This window comes from Rhopalosiphum padi, chromosome 1 (assembly GCF_020882245.1).
Source record: "Rhopalosiphum padi isolate XX-2018 chromosome 1, ASM2088224v1, whole genome shotgun sequence".
Lineage (NCBI taxonomy): Eukaryota > Metazoa > Arthropoda > Insecta > Hemiptera > Aphididae > Rhopalosiphum > Rhopalosiphum padi.
In genome coordinates, this window is record NC_083597.1 from 59,458,898 (window position 1) to 59,485,568 (window position 26,671).

A 26,671-nucleotide genomic window follows, 5' to 3' on the forward strand; every position below is an offset into this window, starting at 1 on the left:
AATATTCATTGTTAAAATATTCTATAGGTTTACTAATCAATGTTCTTATTATTTAACAACAACTAAATATAGTCTTTGATAATAAATAAACAATATTCTGTATGGAATATAATAGTGTTTATATTTTGATTTAAAAATATCAAATATTGACATTGATTTATAAATCAGAACAATTTCAACAGTTTGGGACATAGATATATTGATACAATGAATTGTTATAATTTGAAATCAGTGATTATGGACATTTTATTATTCGTTTATTTTTTCAAATTTAAAATTATTATTATAAATTATGAGTTACTAGTTTAAATAATTATTATCGATGGAATTGTTGTTCATATTGTAATCACTGTAAGTTAGTAGTTCTTGATTTAGATCTTTCTGATGCCCTTTTTATGAGCATTATAATTTAATTTATCATAATTTTTATTTTAGCAATGTAATTCTATGATTTAATGTAATGCTCTTGCTGTTTAAATATAAAACTATTTTTTAAATGTTAAGTTTAATATATTTTTAAATATATCTATACACAATATTTCATTTCAGCAATAATGACCATTTATACTCAATACACATATGGTAATAAACCTTAGTAATTAAAAAAATAAACCATTATTATTATGAATGTAAAATAATAGTTACTTTCATATATTATACGGTTTTAAATTCATACGTTTAAAATGTGAGCTTCAAGTCGTATTTTGGTTTATGTATATTACACATTTAACGAGTGGGTTTTAAATTGAATTTGAATTTTTTATAGCAAGAACATTGAAAATAAAAGAAAAAAATTATCTCAAATAATGATTTAAAAATAGTAAAAAAATAAAGTTTTTATTGTACGTTAAATTAATATATCGAACATATCGGTTTGGTTTCTGATGTATCTAAAAATTAAATTGAAAGTAAATTAATAGATCTAGATTAATCTAGCATTACACTAACAAGTAAATTTGTATTTACATTGTTTTGCTATACCATATAAATTCAAAATTTAAATTTACCTTAATTGAGAAAAATCCAATTTTATTAAACTAAAAAATCGTATATTATAATATATAATACATTTGTTTACATCACAAACAAGTAACATAAGTTAACGAAGGAATACAAAATCATGTAAATATTTTTAAAAGTTAGAATATACACAATTTATTCAGTTAGTTTAGCTTATGAATTAAAAACTACTTTATCAAATTAAAAAAATATATATACACATAAATTAATTAATTTACTGTAATTGTAATGTATTATTTGTATTATTTATATTTTATAATGCAATAAAGAAAACTACTAAAATAATAATATATGCTTGATTCTTTTTGTCTTCTTAAATATTCATTTCACATGTATTTCAATATTAATATTTGGTATGATCATACATTGTGCATAATCCATTAAAAAAATTCTCATTTAAAATCTGCATTGCAACTAAAACATTATAGTATTATACTCTGCACATATTATAATAGACAACAGGTATATGTGATGTATGTTAAAAACAATGTTGTTGTCGTCGCTGTCGGCACTAAACAAAAACTCAAACCTTTGTAAAAAAATATGATTGTTGCCGAAATGTGTTTTTTATATGATATATAAAAAACTATAAATATAAATAAATAATACAAATATAATAATATAATAATAATAATAATAATATATAAAAATATATATACTTATATTATTATATGTATAATAATATAAATTATTATACATATAAATTTAATACTTTTATTTTCGATAACTATTAATATGGTTTATATATTTTTATTTTGTTCTAATATATTGTTCATGTCTAATAAAATATTTTCTTAGTAAAATATATTTAATAGAACGAAACTTTATGTATGATCATCACCTATGCAAATTCAAAACGTAAAAACTACAAAATACATTATACATAATATTATATCAATATTACTCGATTGCTAATTAATTTTGTATTTAGTGTTGGTAGAATATTAATTATATACCACAAAATACAAATATTTATAGAACCAATAAATCTAAAAAATGTGTATCATTATTTGTTATAAAATTTTGTTTAAATAACAAATAAAATATATTAGAAATATCACTGAATGTTGCTATGCATAGCGAATCGGATCCAATTTAAAATGTTGTTAACACACATATATTGACGTAAACCAACCTCTTGTTTTTACTTTAATTGTTTTAAGTTATTGTAAAAGAAATCAAAAGAATTCTTTAAAATTCTATACAAAGAATATAACCCAAGTAGATAGGAATGTTCGAAAGGGAAAAAATGTTACTCGTCAGCTCTCTTTCGTTAATTTATATAATATATATATATAAACATTTCGCTTATATTTTTGGAGTATTTCGATGATTGTGGAACGGTTATTGAAAAAAAAAAAACAAAACAAAATTCCATACGATAAACCACTCATCCACCCTCATGATAAACATGGATACCAATATGAGAAAACAATTCGTTACGTTTGAAAAAAATACATAATATTATATACGCATATACCTTAAACACCGATTCGTGGATATACTATTTATCATTAAATATTATTTTTCAATTCACCTTTATTTTATTGTTCGTGCATTATAGAGGCATTTATTTCGTAAGTTAACATTTTTGATCTGAACACGTGCAATACCTTATAATAACACTTATCATAATCATAAAAAATAATTAAGCGATCGAGTACGTTTTGCGACGATTATTGTGAGAATATTCTGTGGAATTCATCATAACTACTTTATTATGTAATTCGAAATGAGTAAGGTTTTAATCCAAACGTATACCTCGAAGTAGCATATTTATGGAAATAAAGCCTCATTTTCACTGATAAAAATAAATATATTAATTTTTTTTTCTATATTTTTTACCAACAAAAAACTGTCGTATTTAAATTAAAAATGTTTATACGGGGAGTATGAATGAAAAGTCCGTATAATCGACGATTGTCAATCACAAATTATATAATACTGTAGCTACTTAGTATAATTTATTCTTATATCGTACGTTTTCAATCATTTATCTTCACTTCGTAAAACTTGAACATTCGGAATCAATAAGTCTAGCGTGCAAAGTTTGTTTCAAACAAATAATATGTGATCAACTAGTTTAAGGTGCTTAAAAAAAAAAAAGAAAATCCTAAGACACTCGACTGTCCGTTGCGGAAACACTTTAACGTCACGCATAGTTTATTTATCCGTAAGATTGAAAATAAAAAAAAAAATGTAAAGACGTTTAAAATTTGCAGCTAAACTCTTGTGCTGACGAAATTAGCCTCGACCGAGTTAATGCGAAATACGACCACATGCGTCCAGAAAACTTTGCGGGCCATCGGACCTTTTCATCATGGCCAGCGGCTACTGCAGGACGCCATTGTCATCAAACGTGGGTCCAACAGCCGAGTTGACCCACAATTATTATTATTATTATTATTATTATTATTATTATTATTATTATTATTATTACTACTACTTTACCCGGTACAACGCGTATCGTTTTAATAATAATAATAATAATAATACTCCGTTGAACGTCTGTGGTCTCACTCACTCACTCGTATATTACTCACCAAAGTATTTAATCAGATTTCAGACGTGTAAATCGCGTTGCTTTTGAATTATTATATTATGTTGGTGCATTTAATACGGATAATTTAATATCATGGTATATGGTACTGAGTTTCACCTGTTTTTGTCGCAGATGATGGAACACTCTGGCCGCTGACGTACGTGAGATACTTATTTAAGCGTATATTTTACATTATATTTTAATAATATTAACATCACGATCCACCGACGATACCATTTTAAAAATGCATTTATTACAAGCGTGGTTAAGATACACGGATGATAACAGTATTTTTCATGAAATGCAATTGGACTATAAACACACACATTCGGTGTAATAGACTTTGGATTTTAGATTACATCACAGAAAACGTTTTGAGCATACTTTTTGTTTGACATTAATCCATATATACCTATATTACTATTACCTGTACTTGTATATGCTTTTTTTTATTATTATTTATTTTCCAAACGTTGATTACATTATCCTATGCACGATACGATGTTACCTATTATTTACAAAGATACGAGTGCACCAGGTTTTTGCAACGTTTCACATATATTTCCGTGTCGAGTTTACTTACTGCATATTATATTAAGAACGTTTTTATTTCTTTCCTGAGAAATTTTTGGGAATTTATATTCATTACGAGTACGATTGAGATCGACATAATCTAGACAATAAATAACAACTAAATTCGTATTACATACAATAATTTATTTTATTTTATATATTTTGTGCGTATATTGAATTTCGTGAAAATGTATACGCATTGTGCAATTTTAGAAAACCTCTTTTTTTTTTACATAATTTTAGACACTTAATTTTTCCAAAGGTGTAATAAACAAACGAAATCATCCCTGTCTTTTAGTTAAATAACTTTTAAATTATTCGAACAATCACTTAACTTAAGTGCTGAATAACCACATCAAACAAACTTTGAAATAGTTATCTGTTTTTTTATAATGGTCTTTCTTATCGATCAACAATAAATTTCATAAAAAAAAAATTAAAAACATGCCAATGTAATTTAATATACCATTCAAAAGCTAATTTTTAATTAAAAAAAATATATACTCATTCTTACATTTTTGTTTTGTTGATGTGTAATATAATAAAAGGTAATGGATATTGAATATAATATAAAAGTTTAGATTTTAAATTTAAAATATTTAGAAACTAAACTAAGTACGTTTTTATAGTTCAAAAATTAAAAGTAAAAAATAAAAGAACACTGGGATTGATTGAATATTACCTACCAATTATTGTATTTTTTTATTTGTTTGTATGAAAATTACAGTATTTTACATAAAAATGACTTCTATTTATCTTATTTTTTTAAATAAGGATATAAAATATATTATAAATTATAATTGACAAGGCTTTATTTTTGCATTTATATTTATTTGAATCTAAATTTTAAGGCGTGTACAAATTATTATGAGATTTAATTCTAAAAGTTTATATACTATGTGAAATATTAAGCAAAAAATGTGAATCTTTAATTTAAACTATAACTGTTTTGATAATATTTACAGTATTAAAAAACTATTTGTTAAATAATAATAATAATATGTATATTATTGATATAATCTAGCCTAAACGTTTAAAATATTAATAAAAAAATATAAAACAATTTATTTTATCAACAATTTACAATAGACAATGTACATATATTATTAGGTATTTAATTTTAGTGAAATATATGAAAAAAAATTATAACAATAGTTTCACATTTTTGTTTGTAATAATTGTAATAATCTAATGTCTTCGTTCACTATACATATACGGTTATAATGTATAATCAAATATAGTAACGATAAAAGAAAATGTATACTTTAAATGAAAGATGAATTATGTATAAAGTAAGTCTTTACCCAATCTACTATGCAACTGCTTAGTGTATCAAAGCGTCAGAAATATTTTTGGAATGAAATTCCTTCATCTGGAGTAATTGTAATCAAGGATCAGTCAAATATGTATTCCCTTAAATAAAATATAAATGAGTATGTACCATTTCTGAGAATACAATAGTACAAATATAACCAGTTAAAATGACAAACCAATAACATGGTCGTCTTATTTGGTATGTAAGGAATTATATTTTATTGTTAAATTAATAATTGTTGTACAAACTTAACAATACATAAATAATAAAAATAATAATGTTTTAAAAATATTAAAACTGTGTTTAATAAATTCTTAATTTAGTTGGTTTTGATTTTTATTTAAATAAACAATCATCATTATATCTTAATAGTATAGAATATAGATGTTTTGGTTTAATTTATTTTTATTTATTCTTCGTGTAATGTTTGTTTTATTTAAATTGTGTTTATTTGGCACGCGTCATTTTTAGTTGTTTTAATTATCATGCGGGCACTTTAATGCATTTTATAAAATGTCTTGGAGCTATTTTATTCTTAATGTCTGTTAAAAGCACTCGACTGAGGTAACTATTTGATTCAAAAGAGTACATCGTTGAAAATACGAGTAAAAGAAACTTCTTTCAAGGTAATTTAATGTCTAGGAACCAACTGTACTCTGTAGCGTGAAATGAATAGGGCCGAAGGGAACAGTATTTTAGGTTAGAGTACACACGGAAATTGTTCACCACTTTTTTAATTTACAGAGATACAATTATATATAAAGCTATTGCTAAATAATTCATCTGCATACTTTAAAGTAATGTGTGAAACTTTTTCCATAATTTTAAGATACAAAACAAAATGAAACGTGATACATGTTTTGTCTAAACAAATTAAAGTTCTCAAAAATGAAATTAAATCGTACCTTAATAATTTAATAGTTTAACGTAGGTTTTTTTATTTTGTATTATTTAATACTAAATTAAAATATCATAAAATTATATTAATACTATATATGGAATGAGATTATTATTCAACAGGTTTAGTTTAACATAATGTATAGAGAAAAGTGAAATGAAACCATTAATAATTTATTATATTCTATGTTTGTATTGAGGTAAATTTGAATAAGCTATATTATGTATTTTAAATTCAATCTTGTGTTTAACATACTATTTTATTCTGACCTTAATCTAAGTATGATTATTTCATAGCTGTTGGCGCATTGAACCATTAAATGCATCTTGTTTACCATTTAATAATAAACTAAATGGCTTTACCTACCTATCTGAAGTCATAGTAGTATTTTATTTTATTGGATATATTAATTGGTTGTACTTTACTCTAAGGTTTCAAAATAAATACTAACGTATACAATTAGCTATTTATTCAAGTGCAATAATAATTATATTAATAAAACGTCATAGGTATACCTATTAAATTAAGATGAATTTTGTAATAATTAATTATAACTATAGCAAAATGTATGTGAGATTTGAATACAATACAATTTAATAAACATAAAATCCATCCCGAATGTTGTTAACATTATATAAATAATATTGTATGTATATTTAAACTCTTCTTTTCAAAAAAACAAAAAAGATAAAATAGAAACACTTTAAAAAATGTATAATGCAGTAGGTAGGTACGCGGGATAGAAGTGAAAACTTTTTTCCATGGTGGATTTATTATGTAGGATACTATAAAGTACACATGAAAGGAATATCTAAAGATACTCGAAAATATATGCATTAAAATTTCTTGAATAGTTGTTATTATGAACAAGAGTATATAAATAAATAATTTCGGTGAATCTAATAATTCATATTTATTATGGATAAAAAGGTAATAATAATACATTTGAAAATCCACCGTGGAGAATGGAGATTCTATACACATTAAAGTGTTGCATAAAAACTCATTAGATGTAATATTCAAAATACTATGTACGAGTATAATATTATTATATTATTCAGAAATTATGTAAGTTTCAGGGTGAAAATTAAATAATATATATAACATATTATTTGAAAATAAAATATTAAATAGTTTATTCTGATATAAATTTATTACACGTTGTACAATTTTACGTTATATATTATATGTTATGATGTATTATGCTGCAGATACTTATATACTTATATATATATATATATAATAAATATAAAACGAAAATAGATATTGTTACAATTAATCAAATTAAATTACATACGGTGCATTTTTTTTAAAAAATATCTCGTTGATTTTATAAATTTTAAATTGACCAAATTAATCAATACAAAGATAAATTTATAAATTGAGTATACTTATTAATATTAATTATAATAACGATTATCTTCAACAAATGATATTCTCGGTAAAATAAGAGTGAAAACCGTGAGAATCTGAGGTGCCGAGTGACATTTCTTTAGGTTTTATCACAGCAAACAACGTTAGATGATTTAATACAAGTTATTGTAAACATGTCAATTGAATACATAACTTATAAGACGGGTGGATGCACACATTTTAAGCAATGTACTTATAGCATTATTGTGTTACATAATATTATTATGACTTTAAGCGCTCCGATTAGATACCTTTTTCTACTTATTAGCCATTAAAAATAATAGTATTGATTTTGCATAGTTGTACCTAAATGATAAAAAATATGATAATATTGATAATGAAACAAGTGATATATTATGTTATACGAGCGATGAAGTATTAAAATGTTATATTTTTGAAACATTTAAAATTATTTTAATTTTGTATTTTGAATTGCATCAATATATTAGAATATTTGCATAATCTACATTTAAAACTACAATGAGTATATTTTATTTGATTACAAGAGAAAAGGAAAAATATTAAATTACATTAATAAGTGAGGGAGAAAGCCACTGATTATTAGCAACTTTTAAACATTAAAACTAATTTGATTATTTGCATTTTCCAATAGTTTTGAAATAATAAAAGTACATATTAGTTTACATTATTCAGTAAAATATTTTTAATGACTGTAATCAATAGTCAGAATTGATATATATATATATATATATGAGAGGGGTTATTAGATTTTTTCGTTCAGATATAAAGGAAGTTAATAATAAGGGTACTCCGTTTGTATTGGAGTAAATGTAAACACTTTCGGAAATATCAGGTTTGAGGTTTTAGGTTTTAGGTAAAATTTGCTTATGGTCGTTGGGTGATATTTTGATCCATTTCAGAAGTGCTATTAATAGGTTTACCTGTGATAATATTTTGGTTATTTTGTTTTATATTTTGTATTGAAAATTCTTGATTATTGACGGAAAAACAACAACAATAAAAATAGTATAATATAAAAACTGATTATTGGTATAGCGTTTACGATATTAAATATGTATTTATATAATATCACAAGGAATTATCTTATAAATTTCAGCTTTTGGGTAACTTTTTTTTGTGTGCACCTGTGTCATTACATAAATCTACGTATATGCTTATTGTATTACTTAATTACATATTATTGTTTGTTATATAAATAAAGTAAAAAAAAAAAAAATGTATAAATCTATAAAAAGTTACATTGGTAATAATATTATGTACCTGCATATTATAAAGCTCTTTTATATAAATTATAGCTCTTCTGAGATTCTAATGATGTGCATATGTGCATCATTTTATAAACAGCAAATAGTTTATTTTTACTAACATCATTTGTTGAGCTTATTGAAATAATATTAAAGCCCATTGTATATTTCACGAGCCTTATGATATATCAAACACACGCAATAGTGTACATAACAGGCGCGCTATGAATTTGATGACGATAATATAATTAAAAACCATGAAAAGTAGTAGGCGCGTGCGCTATTTAATTTTTAAGGACGGATACATTTGGTCTGAACAGAAATGATGCCCAAAATTAGCAATTTACAGTCGACGTTTAAATTGAAAAAGTCAAGTATTTTCAGTTTATTTAACGGAAGATATAACCGTAATACCCTCTTAGTAGTATGGATGGATGATTTTCTTTTTGGCCGATAAAACCACTAAAGAATAATATTTTGCATTGTTTCTATCTTCCTTTATTATTATTATTATTATTTTTTATACATATCATGTATAAAGAATACATTTGGTTCAATTGAAAGTCATCGTTTATTTTTATGTTTATGAAAAAAAAAAAAATATATATACATACATTCGATATTTGCATAATTGAACGTAGTTCGGAAGCCGGTAAAACAAAACAGTCTGGTCTCGAGCGTAAAAATATGGATCCATCTAACCATGAAATTCCACATTGCATTGTATGAATACGAATGACGGGGATAATACAGACAATTCGAGCGAATTTTTAAGTGAAAAAAAAAATAAAACAAATAATTTGATATATCATTTGCACGAAATAAAGTAACCGTAGGTGGATAAATTTTAACAAACAATTGAGTAACACGAGGTAGATTATTAGTGGTTTACATTATTTAATTTCAATTCTGATTGTTGTGTGTGATAATGATGAATTAATCAATTAAATTTACAGTCAGTCCATTTAACATATTTGTTTATTGAAAAATGTTTATTTCTTGAGCTTCCTATTTTATTTTGAATAGAATATTCTAAAAAAATTTGTTTATATAAGTAGTAGAAATAATTATATATTTCACTTTTAATTCTGGTAATAAATTAGGTACATTATATCAGAAGTCATAAATATTGTTGGTTAATAAAATATAAAATATTTATGAACTGATCGTTACCATATCATATTATATTAAAAGTTAAAAATATAATTAAACTAAGATAAATAAAAATTATAAATTGTTAGTATTCCAATTTTATCGAATGCAGCTAATTCAAATAATATAAAAGGTATACAATTAGGTATCAGTCTGCTGTACAGAAGATTTAAAGTAGGTCATTATTAAATTTAAAGTCAATGATAATATATCATTGTATACGAAAAACGATTCTGAGCGGAGACGGTCTGTCGGCCTACCACACTAAATATATTTCGTGATATGTTTTATGATATTGCTATTAAAGTTATTTGTTTTACTTTTAGTATCACATTAGATCGAAGTATCTACGGTCATTCATTTTTAAGTTACATCAAATAACTGTAATCGATTTTGTCTGAAATTGAATTTGTTTAAAAAACTCCTGTTTTTCCTTATTTTATTTTTTCCCAATTCCAAAAAAAAAATACTCGGTATTTTTACTTTTAACCACTTAAGTACCAACTAGATTCAATTTTCTACCTGAATTCTCTACCCATTTTTGAAAACTGCAGTATTTTTCCCATTCCAAAGGTAATGTTAGACAGAAAAAAAACATACACACATCATTATAAAAATCAATATTTAAAATATCAAGTTACTTGAGTAACGAATAATATAATTTAATTAATTATTTATATTTATAAACAATTAAATAAATAAATATTATATAAAAAAATGAATATAATATTTGTTTCATTAAAAACAAAATATTTCTTAAAATTAATAAAATAACTTATTTTATTATTGTTTTCAATACCACACCATTATTAGTTGTTCATTATACTGTCTTAAATGTCAGTATTTTGATCTTTAATACTATTATTGTGATGTTGATTATATTTTCATAAATTTAGTTATCGAAGTAAAAAGAACAAATATTTGTTTAAGTATTTCCAATTAATTAATGGATTTTATACAAAAAAAAACAAAAATTACCAAAATATAATAGTATTTATTAAGCTTAGGTCCAAATTTTAGTTTGCTTTTAAGATGAAATATACCATATTTTATAATTAGTTGTAAAAATCATATTTATCTAACTCTGCTACGCATATAACTCACTTTTTAAGTTGAATTCAAAACAATATAAAGTTATAATAAAATTTCAAATCCGCAGTCTTAGTTTTAACAAACTATTTTACAAAATAATATTCATCTATTTATAAATACATTTAGTTAAAAAAAAAAGTTGAAACCTGGCGATAAAAGAAGCTTAGAATAAGTTTTATACCACAAATAAAACGTCGAGCCTGGTGAAAAAGTGCACTCAGAATAATGAATTAAGTTATGGAAATTGTTAATTTAACGTTCAAAAAAATTATTTATAGAACTTTTGAAACTGCTATAGTCGAGAGACTATATTAACGTGGTATAACATTTTTATCCGTAAAACACAGCCAAAGGCTAATGGTCAATTAGTGTCATTATGGACAGTACGATAAAATGATCTAAATAAAAGTATTAGTTGGATCAGAGATTCTACCACAGTAATATTAGTGTAAGGTTATCATGATATTATGCATTCAATGTTTTTTTTTATTACATAAAAGAAATGTAACCAATAAAACTTAAGTGGAGAAAAAATAGAAAAATCTATTTCATACAACATAATATACACATTGATACGTGTTAATGTTTGTGCTATTTTTTGTCATCCCATCAGGGAAACCTCAGTATTAAATTCACTAGATATTCATATAGAACCTTATTGACGCTCTTTTGGAAAGTGCAGGAAGCGTCTTATCAGCTGTCGAGACTGAGCACTCTTCTTGTGACGGTCCAGAGAGAAATTCAATTTTACGATCGACATTTTAGTATTGTAACATAAGCAAAAATTATGGCCACTGTGCACAAAGCTGTGCAAAAAAAATATTCTATTTAAAGTCATAATGCACAGGAGTTAAGGGAAAAGATTTATGACGTGCGATCTTACACTTAATATTATGTAGTCTATGTATAATATGCGATGCATTCGTTTGGATGGATTTTGATGTACCAAACGGAATACTATTTATCATAATTTTATTTTGCATTTAAACGTGTACCAACGAATATTTACCATCTTTAGGCATGCTTAAATAACACAGTGCGTAACTATTTAATAATAACATTCAAGCCGTACGTGGGTGGGTACAAATAATTAGATTATACAGTACACGAGTAAATTATAAAGTATTTAATATTTATTTATGCATATGCTTTTGGCTCTTCATTTTATAATATTAAATGCATTTAAAATTTTGAATGTAGTGATTTCGCACAAGACTTTCTCAAGTTAAATAATATCATTATGATTTATTTTCTAAATAAAATCATTAAAAACTAAAAAGATTGAAAATTAAAATATTATTTTAGACGTCTTACTCTAAGTGAGTAGTTTTCAAATTTTCATAAAACTGATTTAATTATTGTTTAATATTATCAAATTAATATTATATAATGTATCTAGCTTAGTGTTCAAAAAATGACAACTTTTTAGAATAAATACATTTAAAATTACATGAAAAATACTGAACTTGAAGATTGAATTAAAAAATGTACATTATCTTTAAACTAATCTATATAAATAATAATAATAATAATTAAAATTGTATTATATCAAGAACTTATTACTTATAGCTTTTTTGAATATAGATTTTCGTATTCAAAAAACGCGATGAAGGCATGTGCATCGCAAACATAACATTATATTCCGTTAAACTGCGGATAATAATTGTTATATATGACGGAGTGTGCATTTTACAAATTAAAAAAAAAAAATGTAAAATAAAAATAAAAACGGTATTAAAGTATATTGCACGTTAAGTGTTGACACATTTGTTTTATTAAAACTTATACACTCTGAAACATGACACGCCCAAACATCTGATTGTATAAAGAAGAATCCATTGTACATAAAAAAAAATAATATCGTATGTGAATATATTATACGAATAAATGTACGGATTTTCAACGAATATCTCGCATTCCTATTGTACGGGAAAGATTGACTGGAAAACGGTACACCAGTAATGACGAGTATGTTATTATACATATCTATATGCTCGACTTGATCGACATTGTATTCAGCACAGTACTGTAATATTATCGTCGACACCAGTGAATACGAACGAAACAGCGATGTTATGGTATCGTAGCCGGATTTGTCAGTTTTTTAAAACGAAACGCGTCACGGACGTAGCTGTACCTGATATAATATATTAATTATAATATAGCTAGTCTCTGGCCGTGCGCTCGACCGACTGGATGCTGCAGTGCAAGACCGTAGCCAGAAAAAAAATTTTCGTGGGGAGGTTTAGAGTACAAATAATATATTATATTATACGATATAATAGGCATTTAAACCTATTCAATCTTGTTTCAAGAAAACATTTCGTGGTGGGGGGGGTTGAACCCTGAAACCCTCCCCCTGGCTACGCCTTTGCTGCAGTGCCATTATATCATTGCGTTATATCACAATATTTGCTCATTATGGCCAGTGCATTATATCGGAGTGAATTATCAGCCAATTCAAATAATACTATTGCGGACGTCATGTCGTTCATGCATTATAAAGACGTTGTACACAGGTATTCACGTTATATTATCATTATATTTTGTATTTTCGGCGGGCGCAAACAAAATCGCAATATTATATATAATATTCATACACTGCGTACTTCGCCGCCGTTCACGAATATCAGAAGTTACGTCAAAAATCCATTACGGCATGTCGTCCACAGGTGACACGTATACCGCCGACATCCACGTCTGTCATGCTCACTTATCCATATCGCGACAATAATTTGTAACCGTACAAGATTGTATAATGATTAATTTTACCGATGCGTTTTGTTTTTTTTTTTTATTATTATTATCGTCGTTTTAATCGAGTGTTCATTCGTTGCAAACGTGTTACGTTTAAATAATAATTATAACATAATATTTTGAATGGGTGCCTGCTATATTATTATTATGGTCTACGTATTGTGTTTATAATGCGTTAGAGCTATTCGTACGCGATTTTTGTGCGCTCTAATGTTAATAACTTGGCTGCATGTTTTCTTGAACGATCATCATAAAGAGATCACACGGTTTTATATTATCTGGTCCTCGTTTTAAACAGTACGCTCGAAACGTTGTTTGATTTAACCTAACTCTAATAACCCGTCATTCTAGGACCGGTCATAAAATTATAAAATATTATTTAACAGTTATTTTTTTTCACTATCGTTACTTTTTGTCGATGTTTTATATGCGCTGGATACGTTTTTATTTTAATAACATATATTATTATAAATAATTAATATGTGTACGTGTTGCAATCGTTTGATTTTTTTTATTTGTATTCGAAATGTTTAATATTCGTCGTCTATTGTTTTATTGTCATTCAAATATTTCACTGCAAAAAAAAATGTTTATGTTTAATCAATTTTAAAACACGTTGCTTAAAATGTTTAATTACAAAACAGAACAATCCTGAAAAAAAAAACGACGTGACAATCATTGACATAAACATTTGTTTCTTTTAAATATTTTTTTAACTGTCTTGTATAATTTATGTGTAAAATGGAATATTTTTCGTAATTAACGGTAATATATTATAATAATATAATTATAATCATTATATTATTAATACGATGAATATATGCGAAATAAAATAATATTCAATTTCCAGATGATTTAGATTCGCAACAAAAATAATACATAATATCTAAAATTAATTAATAATATTATATAAAAAATTATTAATTGTGTTATGCATGAGCTAATTTTGTATTGAAGTAAAAACCACCCGTTTTACTCAGCAGAAAGAGGACTGTTAATACCTAACAAATTTTGTATTTTATACGAATGTAAAAAAATATATTTATGTATTCCGTAAAAATTATGTTGTTGTAATAAGTGATTGTGGCATTTTTTTACGTCTAAACAGGTCAAACTAATAAAAAAAAAAGTTTCACAAAAGTGTAATACACGTATAAAATAAATGAAAATAAACGTTTATTTACACAAAAAGCTTTTTCTCCGGTCAAATATTATAAATTAGAATAAGTTTTCAAGTTTGAATTATTGTTATACGACATAACTCTTACTTGTTCTAAATAATTTTCTTTTGAAAAGTGAAAAGTTTATTTGAATTCTAAATTATACACAATCTATCGATATTTTCATAAACGACAAAATTGGATCCATTTTAAATTTTTTAAATATAAACATTAGTTTCCCAGAATAAAATATAAATGTTTTTGTGATTCTTTTCAGATCTTTGAAACACTGATAATAAGTGATCGTTTTATTTTACGGAACAATATGCGTTATAATAATGCGCTTAAAATTACACTTGTTTTTCAGATGAAGTTATTATGTGATCGTTTAATATATTATATATATATATACTCTAAAAAACAATTTCGAAATGGGTAATAATATAAAGCAAATATTAAAAAGTCAATGAAGCAGATGGTGTATCCAGATGTTGCCAATCTTAAATTTCCCTAGCATCGTTTACTTGCATTTTAATAGAAGATATAATATAACGTATGTAAAAAGTTTAAACTATTTATGACTCCAAAAGGGGTGTTTTACCTATTCGCACCATAAATTTGATACTTCAAGTACCTCGCATTTACCAATTTTGTATATTTATCATTCGTCAAGTATTGAAATATTTAACAATATGCGTGTGTGTGTGTGTATGTGGGTTTGTTGTCATTATTTCTAATCATTTACAAATATATTAAATGTTTCAAGATGTACTTATTCAAAAATATACTTAAAAGTCATAAATTTAATGGAATAAAAACGTTTGCATTTTTTACAACATAAATTATTTTTAATTAAACTCGTTGGTTATTTCTATCATAAATAAGTAGTTTTTAAATAACAAATCCAGTGTCAATCTTCAGTGAACCGTCGTTTCTTTTTATGCAACATTAGTATTTTAATTTCATGTAAAATTATTATCAGTACATTTAAATTCTGTATAAATGTCTTAGATATTAGCTGTATATTATGTATAATATAAAGGATGTACAGTATTACTGGTATTTATTTACAATATTATGAGAATCTGTACTAGATATAAAACTAATATTTTTACACTCTATGAAAGTTTTTAACAACAAGGAAAACATTATTTCATATTATATTTATTTTAAGATAACAGATTTTACAAAATAACATCTTAGTAGTTTTTTTAGTAAAATTTTGAAATATAATCTTATCTATACTAATTTTACAATAATTAATATTTATTTATTTTTATATCGGAAAAATTGGTAGGGCTCACTAAGTAAAACACTTCTTAATAGATATTAATAAACTAAAAAAAAAAACCCCAAAATTTGTATAGTTACTTTATAATTAAGATTAATGTAATTTCAATATTTATAAATTATATTTATTCTATTTTAAATTGGCAAATCCGACTCTATTGTTTTCCAAATCAAATGTAGTGTAAACGCTAGACAAAAATCCACCTCCTAATGACCAAACTCCATCTTCTAATCCTGAATCACAAAATGCTGTTATGCAAATCGTTCCATTTTTTTCATTTTCCATCTAAAAATCATGATATTTAAACGTCAAAACTTTAAACATTATTATTTATTAATAAGTACTCACTTTTTGGATGTAATGTCTTCCACTAATAACAAAATCTCGAGAACCTATGTTGATAGTGATTTTTGGCAACTTATTCACTAATGAACATGGTACCTTTAAAGTGCATTCAAGATAATTAACATTAATAAGTTAATAGTATAAAATCTTTAAGTGGTTGCAAACAGTTACTATTCCGGTATGCGAAGAACACCTATTATTATACATAACATTTTAATGTCACTAACATATTGTCACGCACAACAATGGTTTTTGACTTTAAGTACCTATACACTTTTTCGATCATAAATTTATAACATATAAGATAAGACTTCTAAAGACGCTTTGTATTGGGCATTAAATCATCGATTTTTTTAGAGCTACTTTACCACTTTTTTCATTACTTTACACTCTTCTAAAATGTTTATACCTTAAAATAAAATGTAGTGAATGTTATATTATGCTATTTTAATAAACTATGAATTGATATTATATTCTGTAAGAAATCAAGAGCGGTTTTAAGAAATTGTATCACTGTATTATAGTTATATTACTATCATCATGGTAAAAATATTAGCAAGTTTTATTATAAAATAATATCCACTTGCAATCCAAATGTCAAAAATAAAGTTCATTATTTTTCAAAAATATTTTCCTTAGTCGAGTAAGTGTTCTATTATGGCATCATACGCATATATAAATATATTTGTATGATACCTGAAAATATATCGGCTTAAGAGAGTTTACAATCTTAATATCTTTATTCTAGAAATAAGTTTACATCTTATTGAAAACGGGTTAAGGACTCTAAAAAAAAAAAAACGTCACTGACAGAAGTTTTATACGAAACCCTAAAAAATAAATTTTTAATCATTATTACCTCGTATCTGTTGTATAAATATAAAGTGGCTTTAACAAAAGTATTTATGGCAGTAACATATTCAGTAGGCACGCCAATTCTGTTAGAACCCGTATCCAATATCACTTGGCATCCTTGATCACAAAATGTCTTTGAATTTGTTTTGTTTATCTGTATTGAAAACCTAAATTTGTTTACATTATTAACACTATTAATTTGATCATTAGAAAAATCAAATGTTGTAATACCGGTTTAAAGTGACTCAAACTTATTAAAACATAAATCTTAAAATTATATAATTTTATCTAATACTTCGTAGGCATTAATTGTAGTAAAACTGTGAAAATATAGTATATTGCATTGATCAATATCTGTTATAAACATTTTTAATATTAAAAATGAAAACATTAAAATAAACCTAAGGGCATGCTCTGTTGCTTATTAAGTTTCGATTGTACTTTACTACCTTTTAAATTAATTGGTTGCTGCGATGTATGTGTTATATTTTAATTCAATAATAAAATATAGTACCTGTTATACTACCTGTATAAAAACTGCTTTTTAGTGAAAACCGTTCGTCAGGCTTTATTTTTGTGGATATTTTAAAATAAATTTATTTAGGTATATTTATATTTTTTTTTCAAGTAATGTAATAGTTATACTTAGTCATTATTTCTAAGAACATCGTTATTTTCAATCAATATCAAATTTGTGAACATTTGAACTTCAAATTCTGACAAAATAAATATACTATGACCATGTTTCTTGAAATTTTATAATTGTTGTTAGTTCAGCTAATGATAAACTTTCTATTGCATTTTCAAATAGTTTTAAAAATAAAATGTTTCAATTAAAACAAATTGAAATAATATTTAATTATCAACAATTTCAAATTTTCAAACTTTATCAAATAGAATCCAAAATTTAACTACCTATAATATTGAAGATTGGAGAACTTTTTCTTTGTAAATTGTAAAATTAAATCAATCATTGCTTCACTCGGAATCGAAAATTTAATTTATACATTTATGTAACATATATATATATATATATATATATATATATATATAATATTTATTTAAACATAACATTAAAATACGATTATAAACACTGACTATTCGAATAAAAAAAATGATATTAAGTTTATAAAACTTTATAAAATAAGCTTTAATTTGGAAATTTGATTAAACAAGGTGGTCTAAACCATGCATGGTATGTTCACTTGTCAAGATTAAAAATACTTTATTTACTTATTATACAGTAAGTCGTACGTATAATATTTAAATGTACAATTCACGCTTTCCGTGAGTACTTATTCAGTGTATTTAACTATATACTTATACATATTACATAATAACATAATAATAATCTTTTTCGTTTGGAATAAATTCCTATTAATTAGAATATCTAACATAAAGTAACATACATATAATATAATCTCTCATGAGTTTTATAAATTATTAAAGGTACCTACCAATAATTATTGGGCAACATATATCACAAATATATATCATAAATGTAATATTATATTATTCATCGTAGATTGGTTAATACATTTTTCGTCTGTATTCTGTATAATATTATAAATAGTTAAATTGTAAAAAAAAAAAAAAAAAATGTAGGTACATAATATTATAGTTCTGATAACAATAATAAATGTATGGTATTTGTCGTTTATAAATTAATATGTTTTATATTGCCTCGGAAATAATAAATATTGAATGGTTGATTGCTATAATCCGATATGTAGTGGTTTTTTAGCGTATTTTATAACCGATTTCCGTGCTTATAATAATAGAAATGAATTTTTTTTTTTTATATACTCGTAATATACACATAATAATAAATAATATGAAATATTATGATATCCTTATTTGGTAGTAACAATGATAGTAATTTTTTTTTTTTTTTTTGCTTATCATATTATTATTATATATAAAAAAAAAATAATAAATTTCTTTAGCTCAACAAATTAAATTATTAGGTAAATCGAAGTATTACTACTTACTAGTCAATTGCACAAATTTTATCAGGCTTATTTTACTTCTTATTTTCAGATACCATGTTTTCAACTATTTTTATTATTATTATTATTATTATTTAATGAGTGAGCGTTAATAATTTTTTTTTTTTAATGAAAACAAATTGTTTCGAGCGTATTTGTTTAAGTAGATGATGTTTCGAAATAAAATGCTGACTATTAGTTACAATTTTATTAAATGCAATATAATAATATATACTAACGATAGAAGTTATTAAAAATGGTTCTACTAAAATATAAAATATATTTTATTTCAAATGTATTTTTTATTATACTTGGTAATAATTTTTAGAAATTATAAAATATTGATAGAGTACTATTAATTACTAACCAATATTTTTAAATTAAAAATTATTATAACCCCTTTATTTTCCAAACCCATTTCCGCATAACTAACATCTTTAGAACAAAAAAATTAAATAAAAAAAAACTACTCGTTAAAATTTCATTTTAGAGTCATCCAAAAATCGTCGAATTTATCATTTATAGAAATAAAGGCCTACAAATGTATATTTAATATTTATGGCTTTAAATTATGATGTTAATTGTATAGCATTTTTATGTGTGCCTATGTACATAATATGAATATTAATACATACATATATAAAAATGAATGAACTAATTAAGTCTGGCAAAAACTGATTTTTTTTCTGTACAGACACTTACTGATTCATTTCAATTTGCCAATGCTTTTTTTCTAATACAGGGGCATAGGTTATTTCACCATTAATATGTTTTCGTTCAATTCCACCAAGAAATATTGTTCCTCCTTTTGGTGTTGTAGGATCCCTGTTGAAATAAAATTATAATTGTATTAATATTAAAATCATAATTATTTGATGTTGCATTTGTCATTTGACTTATTATTACTAATTTAGAAACAACTTATAGCTTATTATTTTTTTTTCTCTTTTTGGTATGTTTTAATTCATATTTTCTGGTTGCATTATATTTATATTATTTATAGTTGATAACGGAAAGCATTTATAAATTATAAATAAACTATATTATTGAAGCTATGAATTGCTAATAATTATAAAAATATACAGATTGATTTATCATGAATGTTCAACATCTTATATTATTTTTAAAAACATTTACATAAATATTTTAAAAAGAAAAAATTGAAAATATGAACTATTTAATGCTGTAATGGAAGTCAGCATGCACGGCTAGTCACCCTGTTTTTTGGGGATTGCATTTTTGTTATTTTAAATATTAAATACATATTTTTATTTACGAAGTAATATTTTCTTAAAATTCTATTGGTATAAATTTAATATTAAAACTATTTTTAATCATCTATTTTATTTCCCTATTTTATGACTTGAAAATTTATTATATCTATTCTTTATATGTGTTTATTTGATTTTAAATATATCTATTAATATGCCATCAAAATATAATAATTTTCTTAGAGACATTTCTTAACTTGCTTTAAGCAACACATATTCAACATTAAAATCGTTAGTCTAGTTAATTTATACCCGTGTATTACTCTAGCTGAATTTTCAACTTCAAAGGGCTGTGATATACGATAATATAATAATTCAGATCATACATAATGCCTATATATATAAATCGCCTAGTAATATTACATGTTATAAATTTATTTACAATATTAAAAAAAAAATGGAATAATCTTGCATCATCATGCTTTAAGAAATTATAACACTATATAGCAATATTTTTATGAAACGTATAAATAAGGTATCCTTATTTTAAAATTGTACATACATAATATATAATATGAGTAAATGTAAATTATGTTTATAAAATGGATTGAAAATGTTATATTTATTTTTATTCATAAATAAGTAAGCAAATACCTGTGAAATATAACATAATTATCAAATTAAAAATTGAAAAATGAAATATTAATTAAATCATGATTAATATTTTAAAACAAATTTTTCAAATGTACCTATCATTAATATATGCAAACATGTTCATGGCACTTGTCATTAAAACAGATAAAAATATATGCATATAATTATAATTAGTGAATTCAGACACAAATTACTGTAGAAGTTTATCTGCTGTAAAGACATAGTTGGTTTTGAATGTACAAAATCATTGAGTACCTAGGTCTCTGTATTGCATATATTGAATTTGAACTTATTGGTAAATCATTGCACTCGAAACGATTGTAAGCAAATCAATATTATAACTTATTTATATAGATGTAATGTATTTTTTAATTAGTGTTTTTCTAATAATTTCAGTAGCATAACAATTTCTATCTTACTAAAGTTTCACTAGTTCTAACCGACAGCATATCTGCTATTATAAATTATTATATTATTGTATCTAATAGGTAATATTTAATTAACATATAAATCTATAATTACCATATAATGGTGTAAAATATAATAAATTATTCGTGGTAAAAATAGCTTAAAAAATATAAGCTAAATGTATCATTGTTTATAGACAATTATAATATGAAAAAAAATGGAATGTTTATAGATTCCATATTAAATATTATTTTGAATTACATACGCATTAATACGTTTAAAAAAAAAAAATTGTTTTTTATATTTTTTTTCATTTTTATAAGTAGACTTTATGATAAACCTTTTATTTATAAACCAACACAAACTAGGACAAAATAAAATAAAATAAAAAGTACACACACCGTTATTATAATAACCTATTACAATAAAATTATAATTTCATCGCTTCACTCAGGATTTAGCATATTATGTTATATTAATAATAACTAATAACAAAATAATAATATAATTTGTTTGATGTTTAGTATTATTTACTGAGCTAAATAATATTAAATTGACAATCAGATATCAGCACAATGATGTACAATAATTATTCATTATTATGTATTATTGTATTACTGTATTATTATGCAGTATTTGTGTTGTTTAATCACACTCATAATCTGTGTTGAAAATAAGTTGTGGTACAACAATTTTATAAACAATGATTGATGTGTAGTGTACATATTTACAAACTATAATTTATTGCTTACCGATTCATGTATACTGAAAAAATTGGATTTACAATTTTTTTATCATCCAATAACTTGTAAAAAAATGTATTGTTTGTCGTTCTAGCATTGGTATTGTATCCTAAACCAATTATTCCATCGGCGTGCATGAATTGATATTGCGATAAGTTTGGTATACCAGTGATTTCAGCAAATATCAAATCAGTAACATTTAAATGACCCAACTAAATAAATAAAGTGTTATCAGACATTTTATTTTAAAATTAAAATTAACTTAAATAAACTTAAACTGTGGCATTATAATCTTTGCTTAAATATTAATAAAGAATATGTTTATTATTATTAAAACTATTTAAATCATTCAAACTATTTTTTTGTTGTTTTTATGACACCCGTGCGTTAGAATTCTGCTTGATTATATATAATATTATTATTCATTTCAGATAAAGCAATATTTCATTTAACTTATGAATTATTATAATAATAGCATTTTTTATTAATCTTTCTAAAATACTTTTAGTGTCATACTGTCATAATTATAGTTAGTCGTCAAAATTTTAACTTAAGTCATAAAAAAATATTTGTGACTACTCTAAATTAAGTTTTTAGTTTATAGCAAACATAAAATGTTGTATTACATTTTTGACAAAGATTTTTAATTCAAAAACAAAAATTGTATAAAAAAAAGATTTAAATATCGATAAATAAGCTCAAAAAGGTCCAAAATAATTTTAAATTTACATCATGTTTGGAAAATACTAATCAAAACATTTTATGTAATATTAAAATATTTATAATTATTCATTTTTGAATATTACAATAAAGAATAAAATAAGTTTTGTAAAAAACTAGTGATGTATAAAAATTCACCTTTTGTTTTATTTTTTTTCCAATTGTTTTGATAAGTATTGTGCATTTTTTACTTCATTTCTCTCAAGTTACCATATACATCCATTTTTTTTACCATAAGTCACTACCAAAGTAAAAGATCAAATCCAACAGATGATAATAAAAAATAAACATTATTTTATATCAATTCATTGTGGGGGTATCACTCAGATTCTAAAATTTGAAGCAAATTCTGTTCATATAAAGGAACAAAATTAGTCAAGTTTTAATTAAATTACCTATTTTAATTGTATTATATTTGTGTTCTTGTCTTGCAAAAGTATAACATAATATAAGTAGGTACAAGATGTATAAAGGAAATTTCTAATAAAATATTTACGCCATCGCCTATTATAGAACAATCAGCTTTTGCGGAGTTTTTACTTTAAGGTAATGCATCTAAATTACCTATTTAACCATTTCCACCGTGATACCCCATAATTTTGGATGTTTATTAATCAATGTATGATAAAAATGCAAAGGTTATTGACAATCCAAACTATTGGTTTTATACAACGTAATTTATCATAATTACATAGCAAAATGGTGGTGTGCACCGAGTAGAAAAACCGTAAAAAAATATGGTCATCCAATCATGACTTCATTTTTTATAATATTTATTATACTGATTGGCCGCCATATTTATTTCTGTTACGCGTTATTATTCCTTTTGGAACTTTTAACAAGTAGATAATCATAAGCCCGTTAGGTTAGGAATAGCCCGTTATCGATTAATACGATGTCTTAATCATTACTTACTCTAATTGTGTCGCACGTTAAATTCCCAACTAATCCATCCACATTAAACGGTGTTGGATCTATTAATTTGTGTGTTGACGAAACATCCTGATCATACAAATTTTTCTTACCTTTGATGTATACATATTATTATTATACATATAATGTGTTTTATAATAAGATAATTATTAAATAAGTATTGCAAATTATTATAAATAATAAATATATAAACCAATCAATAAAAACTTACTGCAGATCGGATATATTGTTTTTGAACATAGTTTTGACGGTATCCACATGTCGCTCCACGTTGTGTCAAAAATCACTAAAAATTTCTGTCCAGGTTTTCCCACTAATATTTCCGCGTAGTATTCACTCTAAACAAGCGCATCACTTTAATCATTACCATTTTTTTTTTTTTTTTACTTTAGACAAATTTAAAATTATCATTACTTTTGAATTTTTTATAATCGTTTGTACTGATATTAAAGTAACAAATCATGAAAATAATATTACAATATATTATAGCGTTAAATATACAGTGTGGGTCACAGGGCAGGCCGAAAAACGAGTTATTTATATCTATTTTTAGCCCTAGTCCCGTGACCCACCTGTTCGCATACCGCTATCGTATGATTATTAAAATACATGAATAATATAATATGGTTTATGATTAAGATACATTTAGCATATTGAATTATATCTATAATATACTTAGACTCGATTTTTATTGTACTCGTCATTATAAAATTTATTATAAAATATTACGATACGATAATAATACTTTATTAACGGTTACGGACCAATTTATAATAGTTATTAAAAATCATTCGTATTTAAACTTATTAAATACATTATTATATTCAATAAATTAATAAAAAAAAGTAATATTATTAAAGATAATTTGAGTTTTTAACATACCCACGAATCTTACCATAGCCTAAATTATTTACATTTTTAATTTATATACCAATGTGTTTGTTTTAATAAAACAAATAATGCAATTTAAAATTATTTAAAGAAATAATTTTATTAGTTTTTCAATTGTTTTTTTACACTTAAATCATAGGTATTTTATTTAAATTATTTGGTATTAAATTTACTTTAAATGTCGACTACGTAAAAATGTAATATTACTTACGTCCATATATTTGAATAGTGTGATATTTTCATTCGTCGGATGCATTTTTTGAATATTTAATTTCCTCATGTAATGGGGATCTTTAACTAACATTTGCAAAGGGGATTTCCGTCTAATTAACGGCATACTAAAAATTAAAATTATTTTTACACAATTTATTCTTACTTTATTAGTACGGTATACTACGGTTTTATATACTAAATACGATTAGATTATTCAGTTAATCTTAATAAATATAATAGTATTACCTATAAATGTTTGTTTCTTCTGCAATGGAGCAAAACACATGATAGAAAAGCACAAGTAACATTAATCTGTTCATCATATTTTATAAAAATTTTTTTTTACACAAAACGAACCAAACCGGAATGAATACACTTTGATAGTTTAAAACGATATGATGTTATAATATTATTCTGAACTGTTACCCATGGAATAGTGTATTTCAGACAAAATATGAATGTAGATTAGTATAATTAGATAGGTCAGAGGTTCTCAAACTGTGCCTAGTTTAACCTCAGGGCTCCAAAAAGTGATAAAGAGATCTGTGGACATATCCAAATGCAATATTATTAATTTTAATTATCATGATTTATAAATGTTTATTTATACCCTTACTTTTTGGTTTACTTTTAAAATTATTCTTTAACATCATGTGAGATTCATAAAGAAACAAGTTTGAGAACCACTGTAATTAATTAAGTTAAAATACAATAATATGGTACGGTGTAAGAAATTAGTATAGCAATATTATCATTCATTGATCAATATTTGCCACATTATATGTTATCGCTTCACTATAGTGTATAGTAAACATACTAACTGGCCTCGTATCATATTATAAAACGGAATATTAGATATAGGTATTATTATGATTATAAATATTTAATTATTATAAATATATAACTATCAGAATACAATATTATAAAAAAAAACTAAATTATGTTTGATTGTGTATTTGAAAGTCATCTTAAATACTTATAATAATATCACAATAATAATCAATTGTGTGATATATTAGCAACTTAGTCTAAAACTAATTCTACAAAACACGATTTTATATATATATTTTTTTTAAATTGAAAATTGTTTCCATTTTATATCAATCTTTACAAGATTATATTTTAATAAAACATAAAATTATCGGTGTAAATTAATTAATAAATAGACAATTATTCATAAAATCATAATTTACTGAACCAAAATTAGTTACTGTTGTACCTAAACTGTATTTCTCAAAAAAAAAAAATAAAAATACACATATTAATTTTAT

The 26,671-nt window shown here is 23.9% G+C and overlaps 2 protein-coding genes across 8 annotated transcripts in view; one reads left to right on the top strand and one right to left on the bottom strand.

Annotated features, from left to right (window-relative positions):
- The window catches only part of LOC132917409 (junctional adhesion molecule A-like), a 285,049-nt gene that overhangs the window by 156,306 nt on the left and 102,072 nt on the right, over positions 1 to 26,671 (top strand). The gene's annotated exons all lie outside the window — the stretch shown is intronic.
- On the bottom strand, positions 16,290 to 25,815 carry LOC132917908 (lysosomal aspartic protease-like). Its single transcript, XM_060978900.1, has 9 exons — positions 25,647 to 25,815; positions 25,399 to 25,525; positions 24,508 to 24,634; positions 24,279 to 24,388; positions 22,653 to 22,855; positions 20,330 to 20,452; positions 17,644 to 17,806; positions 16,788 to 16,880; positions 16,290 to 16,724 (listed from the first exon to the last, which is right to left on the bottom strand). The coding sequence occupies exons 1-9, from the start codon at positions 25,721 to 25,723 to the stop codon at positions 16,569 to 16,571; spliced, it is 1,179 nt and encodes a 392-aa protein (XP_060834883.1). The 5' UTR covers positions 25,724 to 25,815; the 3' UTR covers positions 16,290 to 16,568.